Source organism: Kryptolebias marmoratus, linkage group LG6, assembly GCF_001649575.2.
Source record: "Kryptolebias marmoratus isolate JLee-2015 linkage group LG6, ASM164957v2, whole genome shotgun sequence".
NCBI classification, from domain to species: Eukaryota; Metazoa; Chordata; class Actinopteri; order Cyprinodontiformes; family Rivulidae; genus Kryptolebias; species Kryptolebias marmoratus.
In genome coordinates, this window is record NC_051435.1 from 23410400 (window position 1) to 23432291 (window position 21892).

General features: G+C 38.4%; 1 protein-coding gene across 3 annotated transcripts in view; it reads left to right on the forward strand.

The window, feature by feature from the left end:
* Window positions 1-21892, forward strand: part of rnf17 (ring finger protein 17) — a 37243-nt gene extending 15351 nt beyond the window's left edge. For all 3 annotated transcript variants that reach the window (XM_017430138.3, XM_025009078.2, XM_025009079.2), the window contains 25 exons: window positions 419-560; window positions 675-862; window positions 1033-1162; window positions 1371-1533; window positions 4934-5049; window positions 5407-5524; window positions 5635-5752; window positions 6102-6356; window positions 7397-7544; window positions 9324-9436; window positions 11051-11141; window positions 11279-11400; window positions 11554-11743; window positions 13843-13954; window positions 14970-15133; window positions 16124-16243; window positions 16781-16861; window positions 17142-17264; window positions 17344-17400; window positions 18172-18282; window positions 18461-18584; window positions 19591-19726; window positions 20875-21061; window positions 21283-21385; window positions 21726-21892. In XM_017430138.3, coding sequence (XP_017285627.1) covers window positions 419-560; window positions 675-862; window positions 1033-1162; window positions 1371-1533; window positions 4934-5049; window positions 5407-5524; window positions 5635-5752; window positions 6102-6356; window positions 7397-7544; window positions 9324-9436; window positions 11051-11141; window positions 11279-11400; window positions 11554-11743; window positions 13843-13954; window positions 14970-15133; window positions 16124-16243; window positions 16781-16861; window positions 17142-17264; window positions 17344-17400; window positions 18172-18282; window positions 18461-18584; window positions 19591-19726; window positions 20875-21061; window positions 21283-21378 — 3205 coding nt within the window. In that variant the 3' untranslated portion in view covers window positions 21379-21385; window positions 21726-21892. The remainder of the gene's footprint in view (window positions 1-418; window positions 561-674; window positions 863-1032; window positions 1163-1370; window positions 1534-4933; window positions 5050-5406; window positions 5525-5634; window positions 5753-6101; window positions 6357-7396; window positions 7545-9323; window positions 9437-11050; window positions 11142-11278; window positions 11401-11553; window positions 11744-13842; window positions 13955-14969; window positions 15134-16123; window positions 16244-16780; window positions 16862-17141; window positions 17265-17343; window positions 17401-18171; window positions 18283-18460; window positions 18585-19590; window positions 19727-20874; window positions 21062-21282; window positions 21386-21725) is intronic.

The following is a 21892-nucleotide window of genomic DNA, read 5'->3' on the forward strand; positions in this document are numbered from 1 at the left end:
TTGATGTTGCTGAGAACCTCATCCCCACAGTGAAACGTGGTGGTGGTAGCATCATGCTGTGGGGATCACTTTCACCAGCATGAACAGAGAAACTGGTCTGAGGTGAAGGAAAGATTGGAGCAAAATATATATGCTGGTGTAGGTTCTCAGTCATCCAGGCCATGGCAAATCCAAAAAAGGTTAAAAACAAAAAACAACTCCTCGGATGAGAAGCGAAAAGTCTTCAACTACAGAATAGAAGTCCAGTTGTTTTTGTTTTTAACCTTTTTTGGAATAGCAAAATATATAGTAATTATTTGGGTAAATACTTTTGCAACCCACTTTGCATTAGAAATGCAAAACAAACTTGTTTTTGTCTTATTGTGAACACTGGTATGATATTGTTGAACAGTATGTTATTTTTCTCTTTCATTTACAGTGAGGAGGGGACAGCTGAGTCTACACTGAAGTCTCTGAACAACCATCTGAGGAAAGCGAGTGAGGCTGTGAATGTGAAGCTGCGTCACTTCGCCCCTCAGGCCATCAGATGCTCACTGAAGGACCTGGTCCCATATGACCTTGTAAGACCACTGAAGATTGAACTCATGCAGTTTTTGTTTTTAGCAAAAACAAAAATTTATGTAAAAGTATGAAAGCAAACAGCAAATTGTGTGTGTGTGTGTGTGTGTGCACAGACAAAGGGCTGGAGTAAAGAGTCAAAAGTAGAGTTCTACAATGTGATCGGCTCTGCTGCAGTGGTGATGAAGATTTTGGGCCAGGACAGAGATTCTCTATTGGTGGATCTGAAAAAAGCTCCCATGGAACAATCCAGCGATGTTCCCATCTCTATCAGAGAGTACCTTGTGTTCATTGAGGTGGCCAGGTACATTTATAGATGTACAGACATCACCAATTTAAAGTCTGTTTTTTTTTTTAACCAAATCAATAACATGATAAAAGTAACTGAATTGAGTGAAAATGTTTCTAGGATTTTGTGAGTTCTTGACACTACTACTGAGTTTTGCTAAGCTTGAGTGTTATCAATTCTCGCAGGTTTTATGCTCCAGTGACACTGGGCAGGAGTCCTCTGCTGTACTATTCTCCTGTTCATCCAAAGACCAACACAAAGCTCGACGCAGTGGTCAGCCACATCAACAACCCTGCTGACTTCTACATCCAGTTGGTATGAAACAAGGCTCCGACATCAGGAATGGAAAATCGAAACATTTAAATGAAAATAGAACCTTTTTAAAAACTGGAAATTTAGGGAAATTCATGGCAGAGGTTTTGGTAAAAAAAATAAATAAATAGCAGCTTTCTCTTATTTTCTCACCAGCTTTTTTCTGTTTTAACTTTTTTAGATCTCTTTCTCCTCCCCTCTACCTCACCAGGTTGATAACAGGGAGTCCTTGTTGCTCTCAGCTAAGCTTCAGGATTGTTACAACGCAGCAACAGTCTTTGCAGATGATGAGCTGAATATCTACTGCCCTGTGATAGGACAGGCCTGCGTTGCCCGTTTTGACGACAAGTTGTGGTATAGAGCTCAAGTCATAGGTAATAGTGTGTGTATGAGCATGTCAAAGACTAAATATATAAATATTTTGCAATGTATTATTTGTTGTTCTCAGACAAAATAGGACGTTATAGGTCTGCATCATTCTAATAGAGCTCTTTGCTCTTAAACTGTAGGTGTCCTTTTTGAAAAGCACATATCGTATTTTTCGGACTATAAAGCGCACTTAAAAGCCTTCAGTTTTCTCAAAAACCGACAGTGCACCTTATATATGTAAGAAGTCATAATGTTTTAGTATGACTTTGGTAAACTACAAAGCCGCACTGCTCGCAGCATTTGTAGTGTTGCGCAGGGCGGACCTGCTCAAGCGGTGTAGGCGTTTATACTTGACGCTTACGTCGGTGCAGTATTCTCCAAAAAGACGGGGCTGTTTCGCTTATTGCGCCTTATAGTCCGGTGCACCTTTATATATGACAAAAGTTCAAAAATGGACAATTCGTTAACAGTGCATCTTATAATCCAGTGCGCCCTATACTGCGGACAATACAGTAGTTTTTAAATAGAGATCAGCCTTTTAAGCCAAAACACTTCTCAAATTCATATGCAATTATATGATTTTTATTTGGGTATTAATCTGAAATACCTTTGAACTGTGACAGCAACTCTTGATAAGTTTAATGTGTGAAGTAAATATGTTGCACTGCCACCTTTTTATTCTTGTTTGTACAGTAATGTTTTATTCAGTTTAAACAAGGTCTCATGGGTGATTGTTACATGGCAATTGTTAGCAAATGTTTTGGGTGCCAAAGTACAACCCCTGGCAAAAATTATGGAATCACCAGTCTCCGAGGACGTTTCTTCAGTTGTTTAACTTTGTAGGAAAAAAAAGCAGATCACAGACATGACAAAACACTATAGGCATTTCAAATGGCAACTTTCTGGCTTTAAGAAACACTAAAAGAAATCAAGAAAAATAATTGTGGTAGCCAGTAACAGTTAGATCTTTAGAACAAGCACTGGGAATAAATTATGGAATCACTCAATTCAGAAGAAAAAATTATGGAATCATGAAAAACAAACAAACAAAATAACACTCCAACACATCACTAGTACTTTGTTGCACCACCTCTGGCTTTTATAACTGCTTGCAGTCTCTGAGGCATTGACTTAATGAGTGACAAACAGTACTCTTCAGCAATCTGGCTCCAGCTTTCTCTGATTGCTGTTGCCAGATCAGCTTTGCAGGTTGGAGCCTTGTCATGGACCATTTTCTTTAACTTCCACCACAGATTATCAATTGGATTGAAATCCGGTCTGTTTGCAGGCCATGACATTGACCTTATGTGTCTTTCTTCAGGGAATGTTTTCACAGTTTTTGCTTCAAGGCAAGATGCTTTATCATCTTGAAATATGATTTCATCATCCCCAAACATCCTTTTGATAGATGGGATAAGAAAAGTGTCCAAAATGTCAATGTAAACCTGTGCATTTATTGAAGATGTAATGACAGCCATCTTCCCAGTGCCTTTACCTGACATGCAGCCCTATATCATGAATGACTGTGGAAATTTGCATGTTTTCTTCAGACAGTCGTCTGCATAAATCTCATTGGAACGGCACCAAACAAAAGTTCCAGCATCATCACCTTGCCCAATTCAGATTCGAGATTCATCACTGAATATGACTTTCATCCAGTCATCCACAGTCCACAATTGCCTTTCCTTAGCCCATTGTAACTTTGTTTTTCTTTGTTAAGGTGTTAGTATTGGCTTTCTTTTAGCTTTTCTGTATGTAAATCCCATTTCCTTTAAGCGGTTTCTTACAGTTCGGTCACAGACGTTGACTCCAATAAAGCACCTTTTGAGAATGTCAATGTTTGTTGGTAATTATCTTACAAAACTAGTAAGTATTTTTGGTTTATATATTAAAAAGTTACGGTTTTTTATTGATTTTTAGTTTTAAAAAAAGGCAACTTTTAGGAAAATGCCCCGCGAAATCAGGCATTTTAGCCCGCAACAATCACAGAAAATGCCCACAAAATCCTGGAGGGACTGTTTAACCACCTTCCCCTGTTGTCTGTACTTAGTCCAGGTTTTAGACACAGCTGACTTGTGCAACACTGCGAGATGATTTACCCTCTTTAAGGGGTTTGATAATCCTCTCCTTTTTTCAGTTGACATCTCTGGTGTTGGAGCCATGATTCATGTCAGTCCACTTGTTGCAACAGCTCTCCAAGGTGTGATCACTGCTTTTTACCTGCATACTAACGAGCAGATTTAATCTGATGCAGGTGTAAGTGTTTGTAATAAAAATTTGAAGGGCGATTCCACAACTTTTTCCTGAGAATTGAGTGATTCCATAATTTATTCCCAGTGCTTGTTCTAAAACTCTGTTACTGGCTACCACAATTATTTTTCTTGATTTCTTTTAGTGTTTCTTAAAGCCAGAAAATTGCCATTTGAAATGTCTTTAGTTTTTTGTCATGTCTGTGATCTGCTTTTTTTTTCTTCTACAAAATTAAACAACTGAAGGAACATCCTCAGAGACTGGTGATTCCATATTTTTTGTCAGGGGTTGTATTTGAGTAGCTGCACTGTCATCCAGGGTTTCTTTTGTGTTTTTGTTTTGTTTTGGGTCACGTTATTAGAGTTCATCTGATTAATGAACCGCCTCTATCTAATGTAAATAATCTGTTATAAGATATTTAATGAATTAAATAATTTATTTGCTATAATACAAAACTGCACTGCAATAAAGAATTTATGTACTGAATCTTTTATAAACGGCATTATTATTTTGTTTTATTTAGTTTGAAGTTCTATTTAAATTTTCAGACGCATCTGTGGTAATTTCTGGTTACCTTTTTGCACTAAGGTTGCATGATATTTATTAAAAAAAAAAAACTTGCAATATTGACATTGTGCTCACTCATTGTTATGACAATATATTTTTCTAAATATTGTGCAGCACTAATGAGCATTTTTTTGTTTGAAATCACAAAGACTGTTAGCACTTTAATTGGTGTTGTTCAATGATTTTCATTTTTTGTGATGGTCACATTAAGTAAAATAATACATTTGATTAGTTTCAAATTCATGTTTGAAAGGTCTACATTTAATTTGCTGTGGGATCTTATATTGTATTAATGCAAAGAAGTCAGGGTGACATTCACAGGTGGGCAGACTAAAGCAGGTGATGGAGCTCAGAGCAAGAGGCGCGCCCACAGGAAGCAGAGATGAACTGAACTAATTGTTGACTAATTGAAAGAAAGATTTGTTGACTGCCAAAATATTCATTAGTTGCAGCCTTCATTGTTAGATTAGGTTTTTATGTAAATGTAAATATGACACAATTGTACACACTCTCAAATTTTTGTGTTTGCAATTGGAAACTAAAAGTGTGTAGTATACTGATGTAACATGGTTGTGTATGTGTTTGTAGGTCATCCAGGCGAAAAAAAAGTGGAAGTGCTGTATGTTGACTTTGGCAATAAGACAATCTTGTCTGTCAGTGACTTGAGGAAGATCAAGGATGAGTTCTTTGCCCTTCCTGCCATGGTGAGAACATATGAGCTCTGTGGAAAACAAACAACAATCCAAGGCAGCCACATACAAGTTGGTCCTAAATAGTGATGCAACCAAAACCCTTTTGCCTCTTTGTTTTCAGTCTTCCAGTCAGATTTCTTATTTCAGATTCAAAATGAGGTGCATTAAAATAAGCTTAATGAGTTTTTGTTCTGATTTGTTCATGAAATTCTGTGTTCAAAATGGGCAAGAGGCTAAACTCTGCTTTCAATGAGAAGTACAATAAATTTAATTATTCAATTTTTAAAAGATTATTTTTTGTGTTTAGTGCTTTACATGTTTGATCCCTGCTTGGATAAGTCGAGAGAAACGGTCACTTTGTATGTTCAGGCGATTCACTGCTGTTTGGCTGATGTGGTTCCTGTGGACGGAGAGGAGTGGAGCGAAGCTTGCACCAACAGGTTCACCAGCCTTGCTCACCAGCAGCTGGTCACCATTGTCGCCACAGGTACTGGTTGTGAGATCCTTAGCTGATGTTTTGTTAATAATTCACTAGTTTTTCACCCAAGTCATTTCTGTGATCTGTTTTTTACGACTGATTTTATTCATGTTTCTCAGCAAAAGTCCCAAAGAATCATCCTGTGCCGATCAGATTGTTGAAGGGTGGCCGGCACGAGCTAAAAACCAACATATCTGAGCTGCTGGTCAAAGAGGAGCTGGCTGCCTTTAAAAAAGGGTAAGTTTTCTCTGGAGAAAAACCAACAGCTTGCATTTTTTTATGTTTTTTTTAGATGACGTAAAGAAGTAGATGTACAAATAAGTTTTACTGCCTAAATTTCCTCTCAAATCCTTCACTCAGCTGTTGCGTACACGTATTGTTCAAACACTTGGCAGTGGTTTGATGTTTTTAGTTTATTTCCTTTTTGTACTTATAGTTTTGCTGTCTTTTTTTTTTTTTCCTCAAAAGTTTTTTTTTTTTTAAATAAACTCAGATCTTTGTCATTTCTGTTTTCTTTTTCCTCCTACAGTATTAAAACTTTCCTTTCCTTTTTCTATTGATCTGGCTGTTTTCTTCTTTCATGCAGGCTGAAACCCAAGAATGCCAAGTCCTTCGGTGATGATTCAGCAGTATGGGATCCTCCACTTGACCTTAGTTCGGCAGCAGAGGTTGATTCTGTGAACCAAATAATCACCGAAGAGCAGAATGAGAAACCTCTGGAGTTTCAGCCTCAGTTGAAACTTCCTGACAATCTCAAAGATATTAAAGTCAGAGTCAGCCATACCAACTCACCGAGCAGCTTTTATGTTCAACTCGCAGATTTTGACTCTCATCTTAAAAGGTCAGTTGTTAAAAAGTGACAACAATAGTGTCAACTTTTGTTGGTGGCTCCAAATTGGTTTAATACTTTAAGCTGTAAATAACACTAAGCCTTCATTGTTTTTAAAAGGGGACAAATGTAGTTTGTTCTTTTTTTAACAAGTAAACTTGTTTGTGGGCCTAATGAAATGTCTTTGACAAGCTTCAGTGAAAACACAATAGGGATAAAATACAACAGCTTCTTCCTTAACCCTGCTGGAATATCCCTGTTCAATGCACTTGTTGTTTTTCCTGATCTGAAGTCCACCCTGAAAAAAGCAAACCTCACAGAAGGTAAGGTCATGGTTGGGCGTAAAGATGGGGAGGCTGAAAAGTTGTACTCTGATCTGGTTTTATGACTTGGCACAAGGGGCCTATTATATATATTAAATCCATTTTGTTTTTGTTGTTTACTTTTTCCATCAATTTTTTTTTTCCTACAGTAGATTGTTTTGTGTTTTTTATTATGTGAGCACTTTTTTTTTACCAAAAAGTGGCAAATGATTTGATGTAATAATGTAATATTACAATTTCAACAACTCAAACACACTATTTTTAACGAATGTTGATAAATATTAACAAAAATACAGCAAAAAAGTGTTTTCAGTTCAACAAATTGTGGAGTTCTTGTCTTTGTAATATTTTGTAGACTTGTCTAAATATCAAACGGTTGAATAACAAAAACGTTATAATCTTTTGAGGATCACTGTTACACAAGTGACTGTAGGAAGCAACTTTTTGACCATCTTTATGACTCGTGTCATAAAGCTATACAAGCATGCTTTTTATTACTTTGTGTTCATAAAATTACATATTGTGCAGTGGCTACTCGTTATACTCCTGACAGCCGTTGTGTAAACTCTGGACATCTTAATATATTCAGTTTCTACTGATCAACTAATACAGAACTTTTAAGTTAAATGTTACTTATGGCTTCTTAAATACATTTGTAACAGCTGAGGCGAAGTCTAGTGAAAGTATTTGATAAAGTGGTACATGTTTGATGATTTTGCTGTTTTTCAGGATATGTGAGGCAGTGAAGCAGGAGTGTGCACGAATGGAGCCCCAGGATGTGGCGTGGAAGGCAGACATGTTCTGTGCTGCACATATTAATGGAGTGTGGGAGAGAGGACAGATCTGTGCAGATGTGACGTCAAGCAACAAAGCAGAAGTATAAAAACGGGACACAATTTGTTTTTTTGTTTTTTTTTTTCTTACTAGATCTTGGTACAGTTGTGCTGCAAGTAGTTTTAAGTTAGTCTGTTTTTGGTCTTCCATTGAATTTTAATACGGGTACAGCTCAAAAAATTAGATTCAATACACAGAGTGATCAATTAAAAAAGGTTATTTTAAACACAGATGTCAGGCTTCTGAAAAGTATGTTCATTTCTATGCACTCAATACTTGGTTGGGCCTCCTTTTGCATGAATTAGTGCATCAATGCGGCATGGTTTGGAGGTGATCAGCCTGTGGACCTGCTTAGGTGTAATGGAAGCCCTGGTTGTATTCATAGCAGACTTCAGGTCATCTGCACTGCTGGGTCTGGTGTCTCTCACCTTCCTCTTGACAATAGCCCGTAGATCCTCTGTAGGGTTCGGGTCAGGCAAATTTGCTGGCCAGTCAAGCACAGTAGCACCACGGTCATTGAACCAGCTGTTCGTACCTTTGGCAGTGTGGCCAGGTGCCACATCCTGCTGGAAAATTAAAGCAGCATCTCTATAAAGTTTGTCAGCAAAAGAAAGCATGAAATGGTCTAAAATTTCCTGGTACGTGGCTGTGTTGACTGTGGACTTCAGAAAACACAGTGGATCAACACCAGCAGGTGACACAACACCCCAAATCATCACTGACTGTGAAAACTTCACTCTAGTCTTCAAGCATTGTGGATTCTGTGCCTCTCCGCTCTTCCTCCAGACTCTGGGACCCTGATTTCCAAATTACATGAAATTTACTTTCATCTGAAAAGAGGACATTGAACCACTGAGCAACAGTCCAGTTCTTTTTCTCCTCAGCCCAGATGAGACACTTCTGATGTTGTCTCTGGTTCAGGAGTGGCTTGACTTGAGAAATGTTGACGTTTGCAGCCCATGTCAAGGATTCCTCTGTGCATAGTGGCTCTTGATGCACTGACTCCAGCCTCAGTCCACTCCTTGTGATTTTCTCCCAAATTCTTGAATGAGTTTTGCTTGACAATCCTCTAAAGGCTGCAGTTATCCCTGTTTCACTTTTTCCTTCCACTTAACAGCTTGAATATGCTTGGATACAGCACTCTGTGAACAACCAGCTTCTTTAGCAATGACCTTTTGTGTCTTTCCCTCCTTTTGGAGGGTGTCAATAAATGTCTGTCCAGTCAGCAGTGTTCTCCATGGTTGTGTATCCTACTGACCCACTCTGAGAGACCATTGAAAGGCTCAGGAAACCTTTGCAGGTGTTTTGAGTTAATTAGCTGATTAGGGTGTGACGTCATGAGTTTTCACAATATTCAAATTTTCTGAAAAACTGAGTTTGTTTTATTTATCATCTGTAAGCCATAATTATCAAAATTACAAGAAATAAAGGCTTGAAATATTTCACTCTGAAATGAATCTAAATGAGTTTCACTTTCTGAAATGATTGACAAAAAATTTTGAACTGTTTTCATGATATTCAAATTTTTAGTTGTACTTTTATGTAATGAAAATCCACAGAAGAGAACTCAGGAGGATAACAAAATCTAGCAAAAATGTAAAATCATTCAACATGAAACTAATTTCCTTTCTTCAGCCTGGTAATTTCCTAGTGAAAGTCAAGTAAATGACGCTCTACATCTGAGTATTTAACTGGATGAGATTTCCAGGTGGCTCATTTCTAAAACATTCATCTAAAACTATGTTGATGTTTTAAGGATTCGTTTTTGTTGAATATTATTTTGGGGTTAAAATTGACTACAAATGATCCTGTGTCTCAATAGGTGAAAAGGTGCGACCATGGCAACTCAGTGAAACTCCATGTCAGCAACCTGCGACCACTTCCACCCTCTTTGATTGGCTCCCTGGCCCTGGAGTGTACTCTGAATGACATCAGGTTTGTAGTAACATAATGCCATCTACCACAGAGAGTGGAAATGTCCCAGTTCTTAGATGCATCTAGATGTGGATATTAACAGCTTGCAGCCTACCCAACATTATAGTAAACAACCCTTAGTGTTTTCAACAGCAATGTTTAAATATTCTTGTACTGATGGCAAGGAAATTATTGTCTGGCTCTGCTAATAAAAAATCAAGTAGTTCATACCTTAAAAGCACTGAAGAAGTATAACATTATATAGCTTCATCATTATACCAGTGATAGTTAAAAAGTTACAGCAGATGAATACAGAGGATGCAATTTGTAAAATCTACCTCACAAACCAGGTTACTTTCACAATATGATTATAGGATGCAGGTTAGTTATTCAACCTGATCTAATGTTTGCAAACTCAAGGAAAATAAACTCTTTGCATTATGAGATGAGAATTAATGAGATGTTGTCAACATTGTCCTCAAAGCTATTCAATTTAACAGTGAAAAAGTTATTCTGTTGTGAGAAAACAGACTTTTGTAGCTGCATTATAATCTCAAAACAAACTTCAGTAACTTTATCTGTGATCTGAACCACAACTAAAGCTGATGAACTCGGTGGGCTCAGTACACAGAAAGTGAGTACAGTTTGACGTTTTATCCCAATATTTTTAACATTTTGTCCTTCAAATGATAAACAGTCCTTGTATAAAACAGTGACTCGTAAGTGTGCTCAGTCATGTTTATCTGATCTCAAAGCTGAGTGAAGGGCAGAAAGGAGCAGCTCATCCGTAACGCACCTGGAGCTCATTACAGAATGTGATGCAGGAGATTCTTCATCAAACAATAATTCAATATGTTCTGCATCAAATGTCAGGTTTTTCAAAGTTCTAAATAAAACATTTTATTTAGAAGTATGCAGTTATTTATCACGGGACAAATGAGTTGATTTTATTCTCATAAACCTTTTACAGACCAGTCCAATATATTATAATAAAGATGGAAGGAGGATGAAGAAAAGGTGACAGCTGTGGACTCGTTCATGGATGGGGAAAGAGTAGTTGCACTTCATGATTGATTCAGAAAGTTTCTGACACTTCTTGTTATTTGGTATAGGTGGTATTTGGTCGTGAGTGTGTCGCACTGAACGACCATTCAGACAGCTGATTCAAGATCACAACCAAACGCTTTTAGGTCTCATTCTCAGTGAAAGGCTGAAAACTAAAGAGTGTACCCGGCTTAAAAGCTTGTGTGAAAACAACGTTGTGATGTTTGTAAAGTGTAAAATACAAACCACAAACCAAACGATGTATTTAACCACAGGTAGGGGTGATTACCAGATAAATCATTATCTAAGAGCTGCGCTCTGGTACTCCGTTCAGACTCCAGCATGGCGGGCTGTATGCAGACCACAGAATACATTAACAAATACTAGTAACTAAAGCTGAAGCAGGGGTGCATTTAAAGCACACCTAACAACCACTGTAGAGTTTATTTCCCATGTTTCAATTTTTTTTGTACAGTTTTGACTTTAGTTTTGAGGATTTGGATGCCTCTGGTTTCTCTCTTTGTCTTGAGATGGTGAATTTTATTATTATTTCCATATTAGCTGTTGCTCATTCTCCTCTTTCCCTCTCAGGCCAGCAGGAGGTCGGTCAGTCTGGACAGATACAGCATGTGACTTATTCTCCTACTACCTGACAGGAGCGTCAGCTCTCATGACAGTCAAGGTCCTCTCTCTTTTTTTCTTCTTATCATGGCCCTTTTTCTTGCTTAGACAAAGCAATTATGTGTAAATACATCAGAAGGCACATGTTTGTTTATATTGAAATATTTTCAGAGCAATTTTTTTTCTCTTATTGTTCAGGTGGTAACAGATGAGCATCCAGTACCCGTCACTCTGTTGCGCTCCAACAAAAAAGGGGAGTTTATCAGCATTGCTGACTTTTTGGTCAGTGAGGGTCTTGCACTCAAGGAAAGAAAACCAAGGTGTGTGTGTGTGTGTGACATTCATGGGAATGGGTGTGAATGATCTCACACTACAAAATTCCAATCTAGTCAAATACAGATGCAGCAGTATATTTTGATGGCTAGTTCTTGTAATTTATTAGAAGCTTTTTGTGTATTTTTGTTTTGTTACAGAGCTGATGTTGTCAATGAACTGAAACAAACAGAAACACAGCCTCCAGTCAGTGATGAGATTCAAACCAACAGCACTACAGAAAACAGCAGTCCTCCACCTGTCTCTTCTACTTTCTCCTCTGGGTCTTCAGTTGTCTCCATTTCCATCCCTCCTAAACCAACACCCCGCTTGATTATGTCCGCTGAAAAGGTGATCAAATATACAATACCAGTGTTTCCTCAGGGTCTTGGGGTGGGGGGAATTAGCCACATAATACTTGAGTTTGTTTTGCTTTTAATAACAGTATTTTTCATTTGCAGCTGCTGCCAGTTTTCTTTGTGTGAGGTGTACGTGTGAGGTTTGGTAGAGAAGGCCCAGTTGTGATTGGCACACTTCTCTGACCAGCAGATGTAGTGCCACCCCTCAAACTTTCCTGCCCCCCTCTTGCTACTCCATGAATATTTTTCTAGATCCACCTCTGTCTATAGGCCAGATTCTCTAGACAAATGTTTGAGCATTATATTTTTTTAAATGGGGGAGTTTAGGGTTGGGCGATTGAATATATTGACCATTGGAAATTATAGTCTGTGGTGCAGAGTTTGTCCTCACAGACAATTATCTTTGTGACATGTCGTGGCTGCTGTTTCGCATTCAGCTGTTAAACACAGATTCTGATGTATTACAATTACAATAAGTTTATTTGTTTATTACTGTCATCAGTAAAAGCAGCTGCTTTCTCCTGTGTCCTACAGCACTCTAGTCCCTGATTTCTGGCTGTGCGTTATGATGCACCACAAATGGGGAGGCTTTATGAGTCTAAACCCCCATTTTTTTCAAACAGTGCTTATTTGCTACTATTTTTGCATGAATGTTTTGTCCCAAACTATGAAGCCATGGTCAGTCACTCTAGTGCAACAGTAGGTGGCTTCCCCCTTGGATAATGCCAGGACAGGTCAGCAACCTGCGACTCTTCAGCCTTCTTGTAGTGGCTCCTTCTGGCCTTGACAAAAAAATTAAAAATAGTGTTTTTTTTCTTAAGTATTTATTTGTTGCATAATTATATTAGAGTTTGAGGAGATGCTTTAACATTGAATTTGAAAAAGTTTTAATAATTTGTCAACTAAAATATGTCACATCCACGACTGCAACCCTCGCAGATGGCTTCTTGAATGTTCGACCCCAGCCCTCAGTAAGATAACTAAATAAATACAAAACCAGAAAAGTCTCAGAAGAAAATACAGAGTTTGAATACAGACAATGAATACATGAAAGAATCATTCATAAAAATATCAGAGCATCTATTCTCAGACTTCAAATATAAACAAGAAGTTGTTCAGAAAATTAAAGAAATTCCTCTCTCTGCAAAGACCGTCAAGGACAGGGCTATTAAAAATCATCAGTAAGCAAACCGATGACAAAAATTCAGCTCAAGCTTATTCAGTTGCCTGTGCTGAGTCCGGTGAGGTAAACGATACTGAGCAGATATGTGAACTCTGATGGGCTGTGGAAGAAATTGACTGAACTCAAACCACTAAAAGGCCAAACATGGGGGCTGGACGTTCGTGAGGCTATCGTGAATCGTCTAAAGCCAAAGAAATAAACACCACTCACCTGGTGTCAGTGGCTACTGATGGGGCCCCTAAAATGAGAAGACCACAAAAGGGCTTTGTGAACAAAAGACGCTGGGTCAAAGATTCTGGCATTTCAGTGCATCCTGCACCAAGAAGCACTGTGCACTCAAACATTTTCCCCCAAATGTATGGAAGTGATGAACATTGTTTCTCAGGTAGTAAACAAAATAATGGCAAACGGATTAAAGTTCAGTTAGATTAAGTTGACAGCACATATTTGCCTGCAGGCCTGTGCGAAGATCAGTCACATCTTACAATGCTGACATGTGAGAACACGAGCATATATATATATATATATATATATAACAGGTAAAAATAAGTTTTGTTGGATTTTTGGGTCTTCAGACTATTTTTCTTTGATGGAAGAGGGGTAAAGTAAATGTAAAACGCTGAATAACCTCTCCATTAAAAAAACAAAAAGATTTTAAAAAAAAATACTGTCTGGGTAAGTGTGGTAACAAGTTGAAATTTAACATTGCCTTTGTGGTTTCCTGTAAGCTTTACATTCCTGATGCAAGCAAAGCAGAGCTGGAAACGTGTTGAATAATGTGTTTTGAAGAAAAGTCCTCATTTTAAACATGTTTTGTTGATAGTTTTGGTTGTCTTCTGTGTGTGTGCGTGTGTGTGTGTGTGTGTGTGTGTGTGTGTGTGTGTGTGTGTGTGCGTGTGCACATACAGGTGAAGACGTCTTTGTACCACCCGCCAGAGCTGCCGTGTTTAGGTCCCATCCAGATAACTGTTTCTGCTGTTGGAGATGATGGTCTCATTTATGTCAGGACACAGAATGCAGGTACACAGAAAAAATAAACAAAATCAGTCAAACTTGAGATAAAAATATGGAAGCAGTGTGGACAGGTATGTATGGGCATTGCTTAGATGTTATTACAGCAGTTGTTAAAAAATGAAGCACTTCAGGCAGGTGATACAGTAAAACTCAGCGCACATGACCTAAACTCCTTTACATTTTCTCCTTTTTAAAATCTCTGATGTAGTGTCATGTTTGTCATTAATGCCATATGGTATTGTCTCAGGGCTCTTTAATGCGTAAATGTCATAAATGCCTGAGAGAGTACAGATTTTCCATCCATCCATCTTCTTCTGCTTATCCGGCGTCGGGTCGCGGGGGTAGCAGCCTAAGCAGGGAGACCCAGACTTCCCTCTCTCCAGCCACTTGGTCCAATTCCTCCTGGGGAATCCCAAGGTGTTCCCAGGCCAGCCGAGAAACATAGTCCCAAGAACAGATTAGTTTGGCATCAATGACAAACAAAGCTCTAAATGAATCAATTTGAAAAGGACAAAATAGAAAGGAGTATAGGTCAGCTCATGCACAGAAATATGAGCTTTTTCTGCCAAAAATAAAGTGGTGGTTCTAGCTGAATAAAGGCATTATGTGGTATTTGAAATTATCCTTAAATTGATATATAAAACATTTATCTAAACATAATTGGTAAATTGGATATTATTAAAACATTTTCATCTAAACTTGTGCTCCTGCTGCACTGAGGTGCCAAATTGTTTATAGATAATAGAAATAATCTGTTCTTAACAAATTACAGTGTGTTTCTGTATCAGATATATCTGAAATAAGAAAAAACAGTTAAAACAAGAATCAGAATATGTGTTAACGTCTCAGGCTTCTTTATGGGATGCACACGTGGAAGCCCAATACAGTGACCCTTCAGCATCTGACTTGGCCAAGCTTGTTTATGTTATGTAATATTGTTTGCAGTTTTAGACTGCATTTAAATGACTTTGTGTGTTTAACTAAAGCATAAATCTAATTAATATTCCTGTGTGTTTATCAGAGTACCATCTGGAACAGCTTAGGGAGAAGATTCAGCAGAGCATGAAGACATTGCCCAGACAGAAACCCTACACCTGGAAGTCGGTTCAGGGCTGCGCTGTTATTGGACCCGACATGTTGTGGTACCGAGGACAGTTGCTGGAGTTACAGGGGGGACATGTTAAGGTCAGCAGACACAAACACTTTCTTCGTTACTTTGATCTATTCAAAGTAGATTATAAAATAGACAAAACCAAAACAATAGTTACTATCAAATTGTGAAATAATGACAGTGTGATGGAGACCAGGGGTTCCATCCCAAATAAATGATTTTTGATATATGTTTAGTTTATTTACAGACCAAATGCTTTTTGTGTCAGTTCTTTATTTCCATTACATTGTGATATTTAAACGTTCTTTCAGGCAGAGGGACCGGCCGTCCTTCCTGTACAGGGAGATTGAGGGGAAGATGTCAGTTTGTTTCTGATTGGTTTAATTTGAGTTTGTCAATTGTTTGAGTCCTTACCTTTCTGGATGTGTCTCAGTAGGGTGAAGCAGCAAAGGGAGACAAATGCTCCAGGTGCTGCTAAAAAGCTCCTGGAGCATACCATTTTCAATTAGGAGGGGAAATACTCTGAGGAGTTATATTAAGTTAAATTTATTCTTTGATTGACCTTAGATTAGTTTAGTTCTAATGATTTGCATACATGTAAATATTTAGTGGTACCATTTATTGTTTGTGTTAGGTTGGGTAAATGTTTATTTCTTTTGTTTTACCACCCCTTTACCTGGTATATGTTGGAATTGCCCAAAGTATAAAAGCCAGCCTCTTTGTCTCACTAGATGAAATGGGTGTCGGTGCAAATGTGACTGGCAGTTTTAAATAAATTCATCTCGCCTCCATTCCTGAACGCAGAGCCTCCCGTCGGTCAAAGTGACACACAGACTTGTGTAATAAACTTCTTTAAAACAATTTTCCTAGTTTACGCTCTTTTTATTTTAGATCCTTTTTATTACATTCCTAAAATTCACGTAATGGAGAGCATATACAGAGAAGTATCATCAGAAATAAAAACTTCACATTGTAGGCCTAATCTTTAACGTGTTATAACTAAGACATGATATAGAATATCCAGTTGCATGAACCCCTGCTTTATTATTATTGGGTGTTAACAGGTCCAATATGTGGATTATGGCCTGGTGGAAAACATCCCAGTGGTCCATGTGTACCCCGTGCTGCTGTGTGTCGATGTCCCTCAGCTCTGTGTGTCCTGCCATCTGCTCGGCATCAACCCTGTAAGAATATGTCATTTGTTTGTCAAACTAAAATCCTACTAATGTTAGGATGACTTTCACTGTTAAAAAATGCGACATCCAGTCTTGGTGAAAATCAATAAGACCAACATTTTTTAGTTTTGTTCTCAGCTAAAAAACACATTATTTAATATGGCATGTCCTGATTTAGTTGACAAAATCTGTACTAAAATGCAGAAGCTTCTTCTTTTCCCTTTTCAGGGGTCGCCACAGCGAGTCGTTGTCCTCCGTCTAACTCTGTCCTCTGTCCTCAGTCCATCTACCTCCATGTCCTCTCTAACTGCATCCATATATTTCCTTTTTGGCTTGTGGTGTCATATTTCAAGGACAAAGTTTTAATAGTGAAGTTAAAATATGAGAAAATTAAAACGCAAACCCTTCATCACGTATGGTCCTTCAATAGAGCCTAAATTAGTCTTCTGGTAAATTGGTAAATCACAACTTAGGAAATGAGATTCCCTAAATGTAAAATCTCACAGGCTCTTCTGTTTGTTTTTGTTTTTTACTCTTCCTCTCTAGGTCGGCGGTAGGTGGCAAAGAGATGCAGTTGCCTTGATGAGGGAACTTTTGCTGAACCGCTCTTTGGACCTGCAAGTTGTGGTAAAACACATTATCACATTTTATCACATTGGATTGACCATACTGTACCTAGTATGAATAAATGTGTTTTCATCAATTCATCTGGTTGTCTGTGAAGTTTTAACATTTAACAAGAATCTTAAAAAATAAGTACATAATGCTGGAACAACAGTCTTTTTTATAATTGTGTTGTATTTTCAATTTGCACTGGTTGGAGGGATATTTCTAAAGTGTTAAATATTCTTTTAATAAGTCAATTGGTAGGAACCCTGTGGTATCTTGGGTTTTTTGTGTGTGGTAGGAGCTGCCAGCAGAGCCTCGGGAGCCTCTCACAGTTGAGCTCTTCCTGGACGGTTTGAGCCTCAGCCAGATTCTCTGTCACCACAAACACGCCACCATGAACCAGTCTCCTTCACCTCAAAAGGTCTTCATACATCATTGTTTCTAATTGACGCTTTTTCTCAAATCAGTCTGTACTGAGGAATGATTGTCCTTCTCCTCAGGCGCTGACAGTGATGCCTCCTGCACCTGTCCTGGATGACTGGGATATAAACACTAAGGTAATTTAAGAACAGCTTCTTTATTAACCTTGAGCTACACAGTTATAATTTAAAGCAGAAGACCGATATTAAACCCAAGTGTCTGTGCAGACTTTCAAATAATTTCAGCATGAATAAATGATTTGGTTGAGTGAGAAGAGCTCCTTTTTCAGCTGTCGTTAACGTCACTTGGTTTAACAACGGCTAATGAATCTTTTATTTTGTCTAGTTTTTGTTTTTTGGGGGAGGTTTGTATCTACAAACCGGACAGCGATGAAACTGCATTTGAATGTTTGAGAACTGCATATTTAGGGTCTTTATTTAGCTCCTGCTTCAGAATATAACCTTTCCTGAATCTATGAGAATATATGAGTGACATAATAAGACGGAGTTGGTTGTAAACTTGTGTTGATTGATTCTCAACCAGCAGCTGCTGCAACCAGTGAGGAGTCTCAGGGCGGTGCATTTTACTTTCAGGTGTCCTGTCTTCACTACTCTGAACATATTTTTCTTTGTGTATAAAAAAAACAAAAACACTAAAACACCCATATTGTGCCACCAGGTGGCAAGAATGTCCACAATAACGACTTATCAAAATAGACAGAAAGAACATCTGTAGCTTGTTCTAAAATTTTCCCTTTTTTATTTTTTTTTGTTTTGTTTTTTTAACCTTTGTTGTTATTTTCAGTTTCCTGTTATGAACCTTTTTGGTACACGATGAAAACTTCATAGCCATAGAATCAGGATTGCCGCTCATGTTGTGTTTGACTGCTGCAGATTCTGTCCTTTCAGGGATTATTGGGCCCAGAAGAGCCCGTCCTGGGGCCCTTTGTTGATCCAAACCTGCCGCAGAAGGGAGAGCGCTTTAAAGTCAGGGTTAAACATCTGTGGACTCCAAATGAGGTATCCGCTAACTTTAGTTTAAATGACATGATGTAAAGCTTCATCAGTTTAGGGTTACTGCGCTCACTCAAAGACCTTTAATTATTCTTTGTTGTTGATGCAGATCATGTGTTCATAAACTTCAACTGATAAACTAATAAAATTCAGTCAATAAGAGATGAGACTTTCTGTCCTTCAGCTGTTCCTGTGGCCTCTGGAGGAAATGGCTTGTTTAGAGGTTGAGGGAGAAACTCTGGATGAAGCTTTGACCAGAATCAATGCAAACAACCACCTTCTGCAACAACTCACCAGCTTTCCTTTTGGTAACTGTTCCCCTTGTTTCCTGTCTGTCTTTAGACACAGATTAGAGGCATTCAGCTGTGTTTGTTGTCATAAATGGTTTTAGATGAAGTGATAAAACTCTTCTTTTGCGGTCGTCTCTTGAACAACACATAACAGATGAGATGCAACAAGCAAAGAAAGGGATGTATGAATCTGTAGAAAAGAAATATATTATGATATCCCTCAAATATTCTTTAGTCTGTAAGAACTTAAAAAAAAACAATCTGTAACATCACAAGTTTTTTAAAATTTACAGACATATCTTTCTAATTCAGATGTCTGGTTTTCTTAAGGTCTTTTTACAATTGAAACATTTTCTGATGTTTTAACAAAATGAAAAAAGCTCCAGTAGCCTTTCATATTTCAGTGACAAACATGAAATTCCCCTGCTTTCCTGTAAGCACTAACCTTTTGTGTCACACATCTCTAGAGAAGAGTCAGCAAAGAATTATCTTTCCTGAAGACAAGAACTTGGAGATAACACAGTTGAATGACAGACCATGTAAAAGCTTGCACATGTATCAGCGCACCTGATTAGCATGTCTAGTCGGTCTAAAGTTTAATCATCGACCACCAGCAGCATAAACACAGTCTACACTCAGGTCTACACACTCAGCACGCATTTGCGAAGTAACACAAAGGTTTGGTTGAGAAAATGGCGACAAACTAAACAAACAATGTCATTCAAAAGTGTAGAGGTTTAATGTCATTTAATGTAGCGTTCTTTCACAGTATGTTGTTTCTGAGAAAAAGTTGTTTTAAAGGCCTAAAAATTAAAAAAAAGAGCCCTTATTTAGCTAGCCTGGACAAAAACTTCTGCCCTTTTCTCCATACTCCATGCTCTGTGATTTATGTCACAGCTAAGGAACTAACTGTACATAAATATTTGACAGAACACCCTTTAAAACTGAACAGACTATTCCTTTAAACCCCTGAGCAGTTGTTGGTAGTGTACCTGTGTAATGAAAGCTTTACACTGTTTTCTAGGTGCTCCTTGTCTGGCTGAGTACAGTGATGGCAACTACTACCGGGCCAGACTTATGAAGATTACCAGCGTGGAGCCCGTCTTGATCCTGGTCCAGCATGTAGACTTTGGCTCCGATGACACTCTGCCACCTAACAAGTAGGAATTATACTCACTGTGCTACTCTGGAGTCAAACTATGGTTCTCCTTGCTCCACTAACAAAGCTGACACTGTGCTGGCGGTTCTGTGAAGATGCACCTGAGCTGCAGAAAGTTAATGTCTTCATGGAAGTCTGTTGACATACAGATCTTAGTGTAGAGGTTTGACTTGCTGACATATTCTAACAATTACAGCTGCAGCTGTCAGATGTTTTAGTGATCAAGAACGCTGTTCAGTAGTCCTCTCTTTGAGTGTCTGGATACATACTGTATGGACAAAAGTATTTAGCCAAACCTGAACATCACACTATCAGGGATTTTTTGGAGTTGGTCCTCCTTTTCCACAGTTTTTGTAAAGACTTTCCACAAGGTTTTGAAGGGTTTCTGTGGGAATTTGTGCCCATTGTTTCTATAGAGCGTTCATGAAATGTGTGCAGGCCAGTCACGTTCTTCCACCCTGGACTTAATAAACATGTCTTTTATAGTCCTTGCAGTGTGCACTGTGGCTTAGTGATGCTGGAAAAGGAAATGGGTTTTCCCTAAATAACAAGTGTAGCGGCTGTGGCTCAGTGGTTAGAGTCGTCATTCTTCAAGGTTCGATTCCTGGCAGCAGTGACATGTTGAAGTGTCCCTGGGCCAGGCACTGAATCCCTCATTGCCTCTGATGTGTCTCATTGGAGTATGAATGGAGTTTAAAGCACTGATTAGTCTCTATGGAATGATTTACTCAGATTAGCTTTGCAGAGATCTTTTATCTTTTATTTGAAGCCCTTTGCTGAATATTTTTTTCTTTCCATAAAAAGATAAGTCATTTGGATCTTGCATCCTTTTGCCAAAGCCTTCCTGACATCTTATTCTGTTACATCTTTGGGTTTTATTCTTCAAGGTTCTGAAGTCTCCAGCATATGAGCTGAATGACAGAATGACCTGAAACTGGTCTGAGCCCAACACTGAGTCCTGAGACAGCTCAAAACATTTTGTCTGCGTTGTGCTGGGATTATTTCTGACACTGAAGTATTTTAAAGGCAGACGAGCTCCTCTCATCGGTCCTGCATTATAAAAGAAAACACAAAGCCCTTGAGCTGCAGCATATGTATAGTTTTTTGTAGACCATGGACGTGTTCAGATTTCCAGTCTCTTCCTATCAGGCTGCGACAGATGCCAGCTGAGCTGCTGCAGTTTCCATCACAAGCCCTAAAAGTCAAAGTCACTGGCTTCAAGGCTCCGGCTGTCAGCTGGAATGAAGATGTTCTGCCTTACAGCCCCAAATGGAGTGTGAAGGCTGTGAAGGAAATGCTCGATCTGTTGCACAGCAACATCACTGCAACTATTGTCGTAAGAAACAAACTCACCTTAGTCACGTCATTTTGTCCTTTTATAAATGAACTAATTGAAGACAGAATCCTTTTTTTTTTTTTACTGTTATAGCTGCAGCATCTTCCAGTGAGTTGGATATAAAAAGGCTGTAAATTAAAGAGCAAAGCACCCTGTGTGCGTCTCTTTAGTCAACATCAAATTTATGTTTATTTTGTGCCTTCATGCATTTCTTTGTTTAGTCCCGGGAGCCGGAGCTGAAGGTGCAGCTGTACGACGAGGACGGAGAGCTGGTCCACCTGCCCCTGCTGAGCAGCGGCCTGGCTGAACTTGACTGAAGCACAGGTGAAGTACAGCCGTCTTTCCAGGTTTGATTCAAATGTGAATGTGAATCATTTCTTTTTGACTTTGTATAATTGGATAAAACATTCCTGATGAGAGTAATCTGATTGGCGTCATATTATAGAAAATGCATGAAGCTGCAGCAGCGGTGTTTAAAGCTGACGTGAAGGTTTATTAAAGGAGAATGTTTCCTTCTCATTGGTTGAAAATGTTTTCTATGCATTTTCCATCTTTTTTTGATTTGCTATTTAAATTTTATTATAAAACATTTTAAATACAACCAAACCTGTATTTTATTGTCTTTATTTCACTTGGTGATAAATTCTGTATCTCTTCTTTTCAGGTGCTGTTCTCACTGCTGTTTTAGTTTCTACATTTGTTTTTTGTTGCTGTTAAGCAGTGATTTACCTAAAGTTCAGCTGTTTTAGTGACCCAGCGTTTATGTAGCACTTTGTTTTCTAGTGTGAGACAGATTGAAGTGTCTGAAGATGCACAATAAAGTTCTCCTTA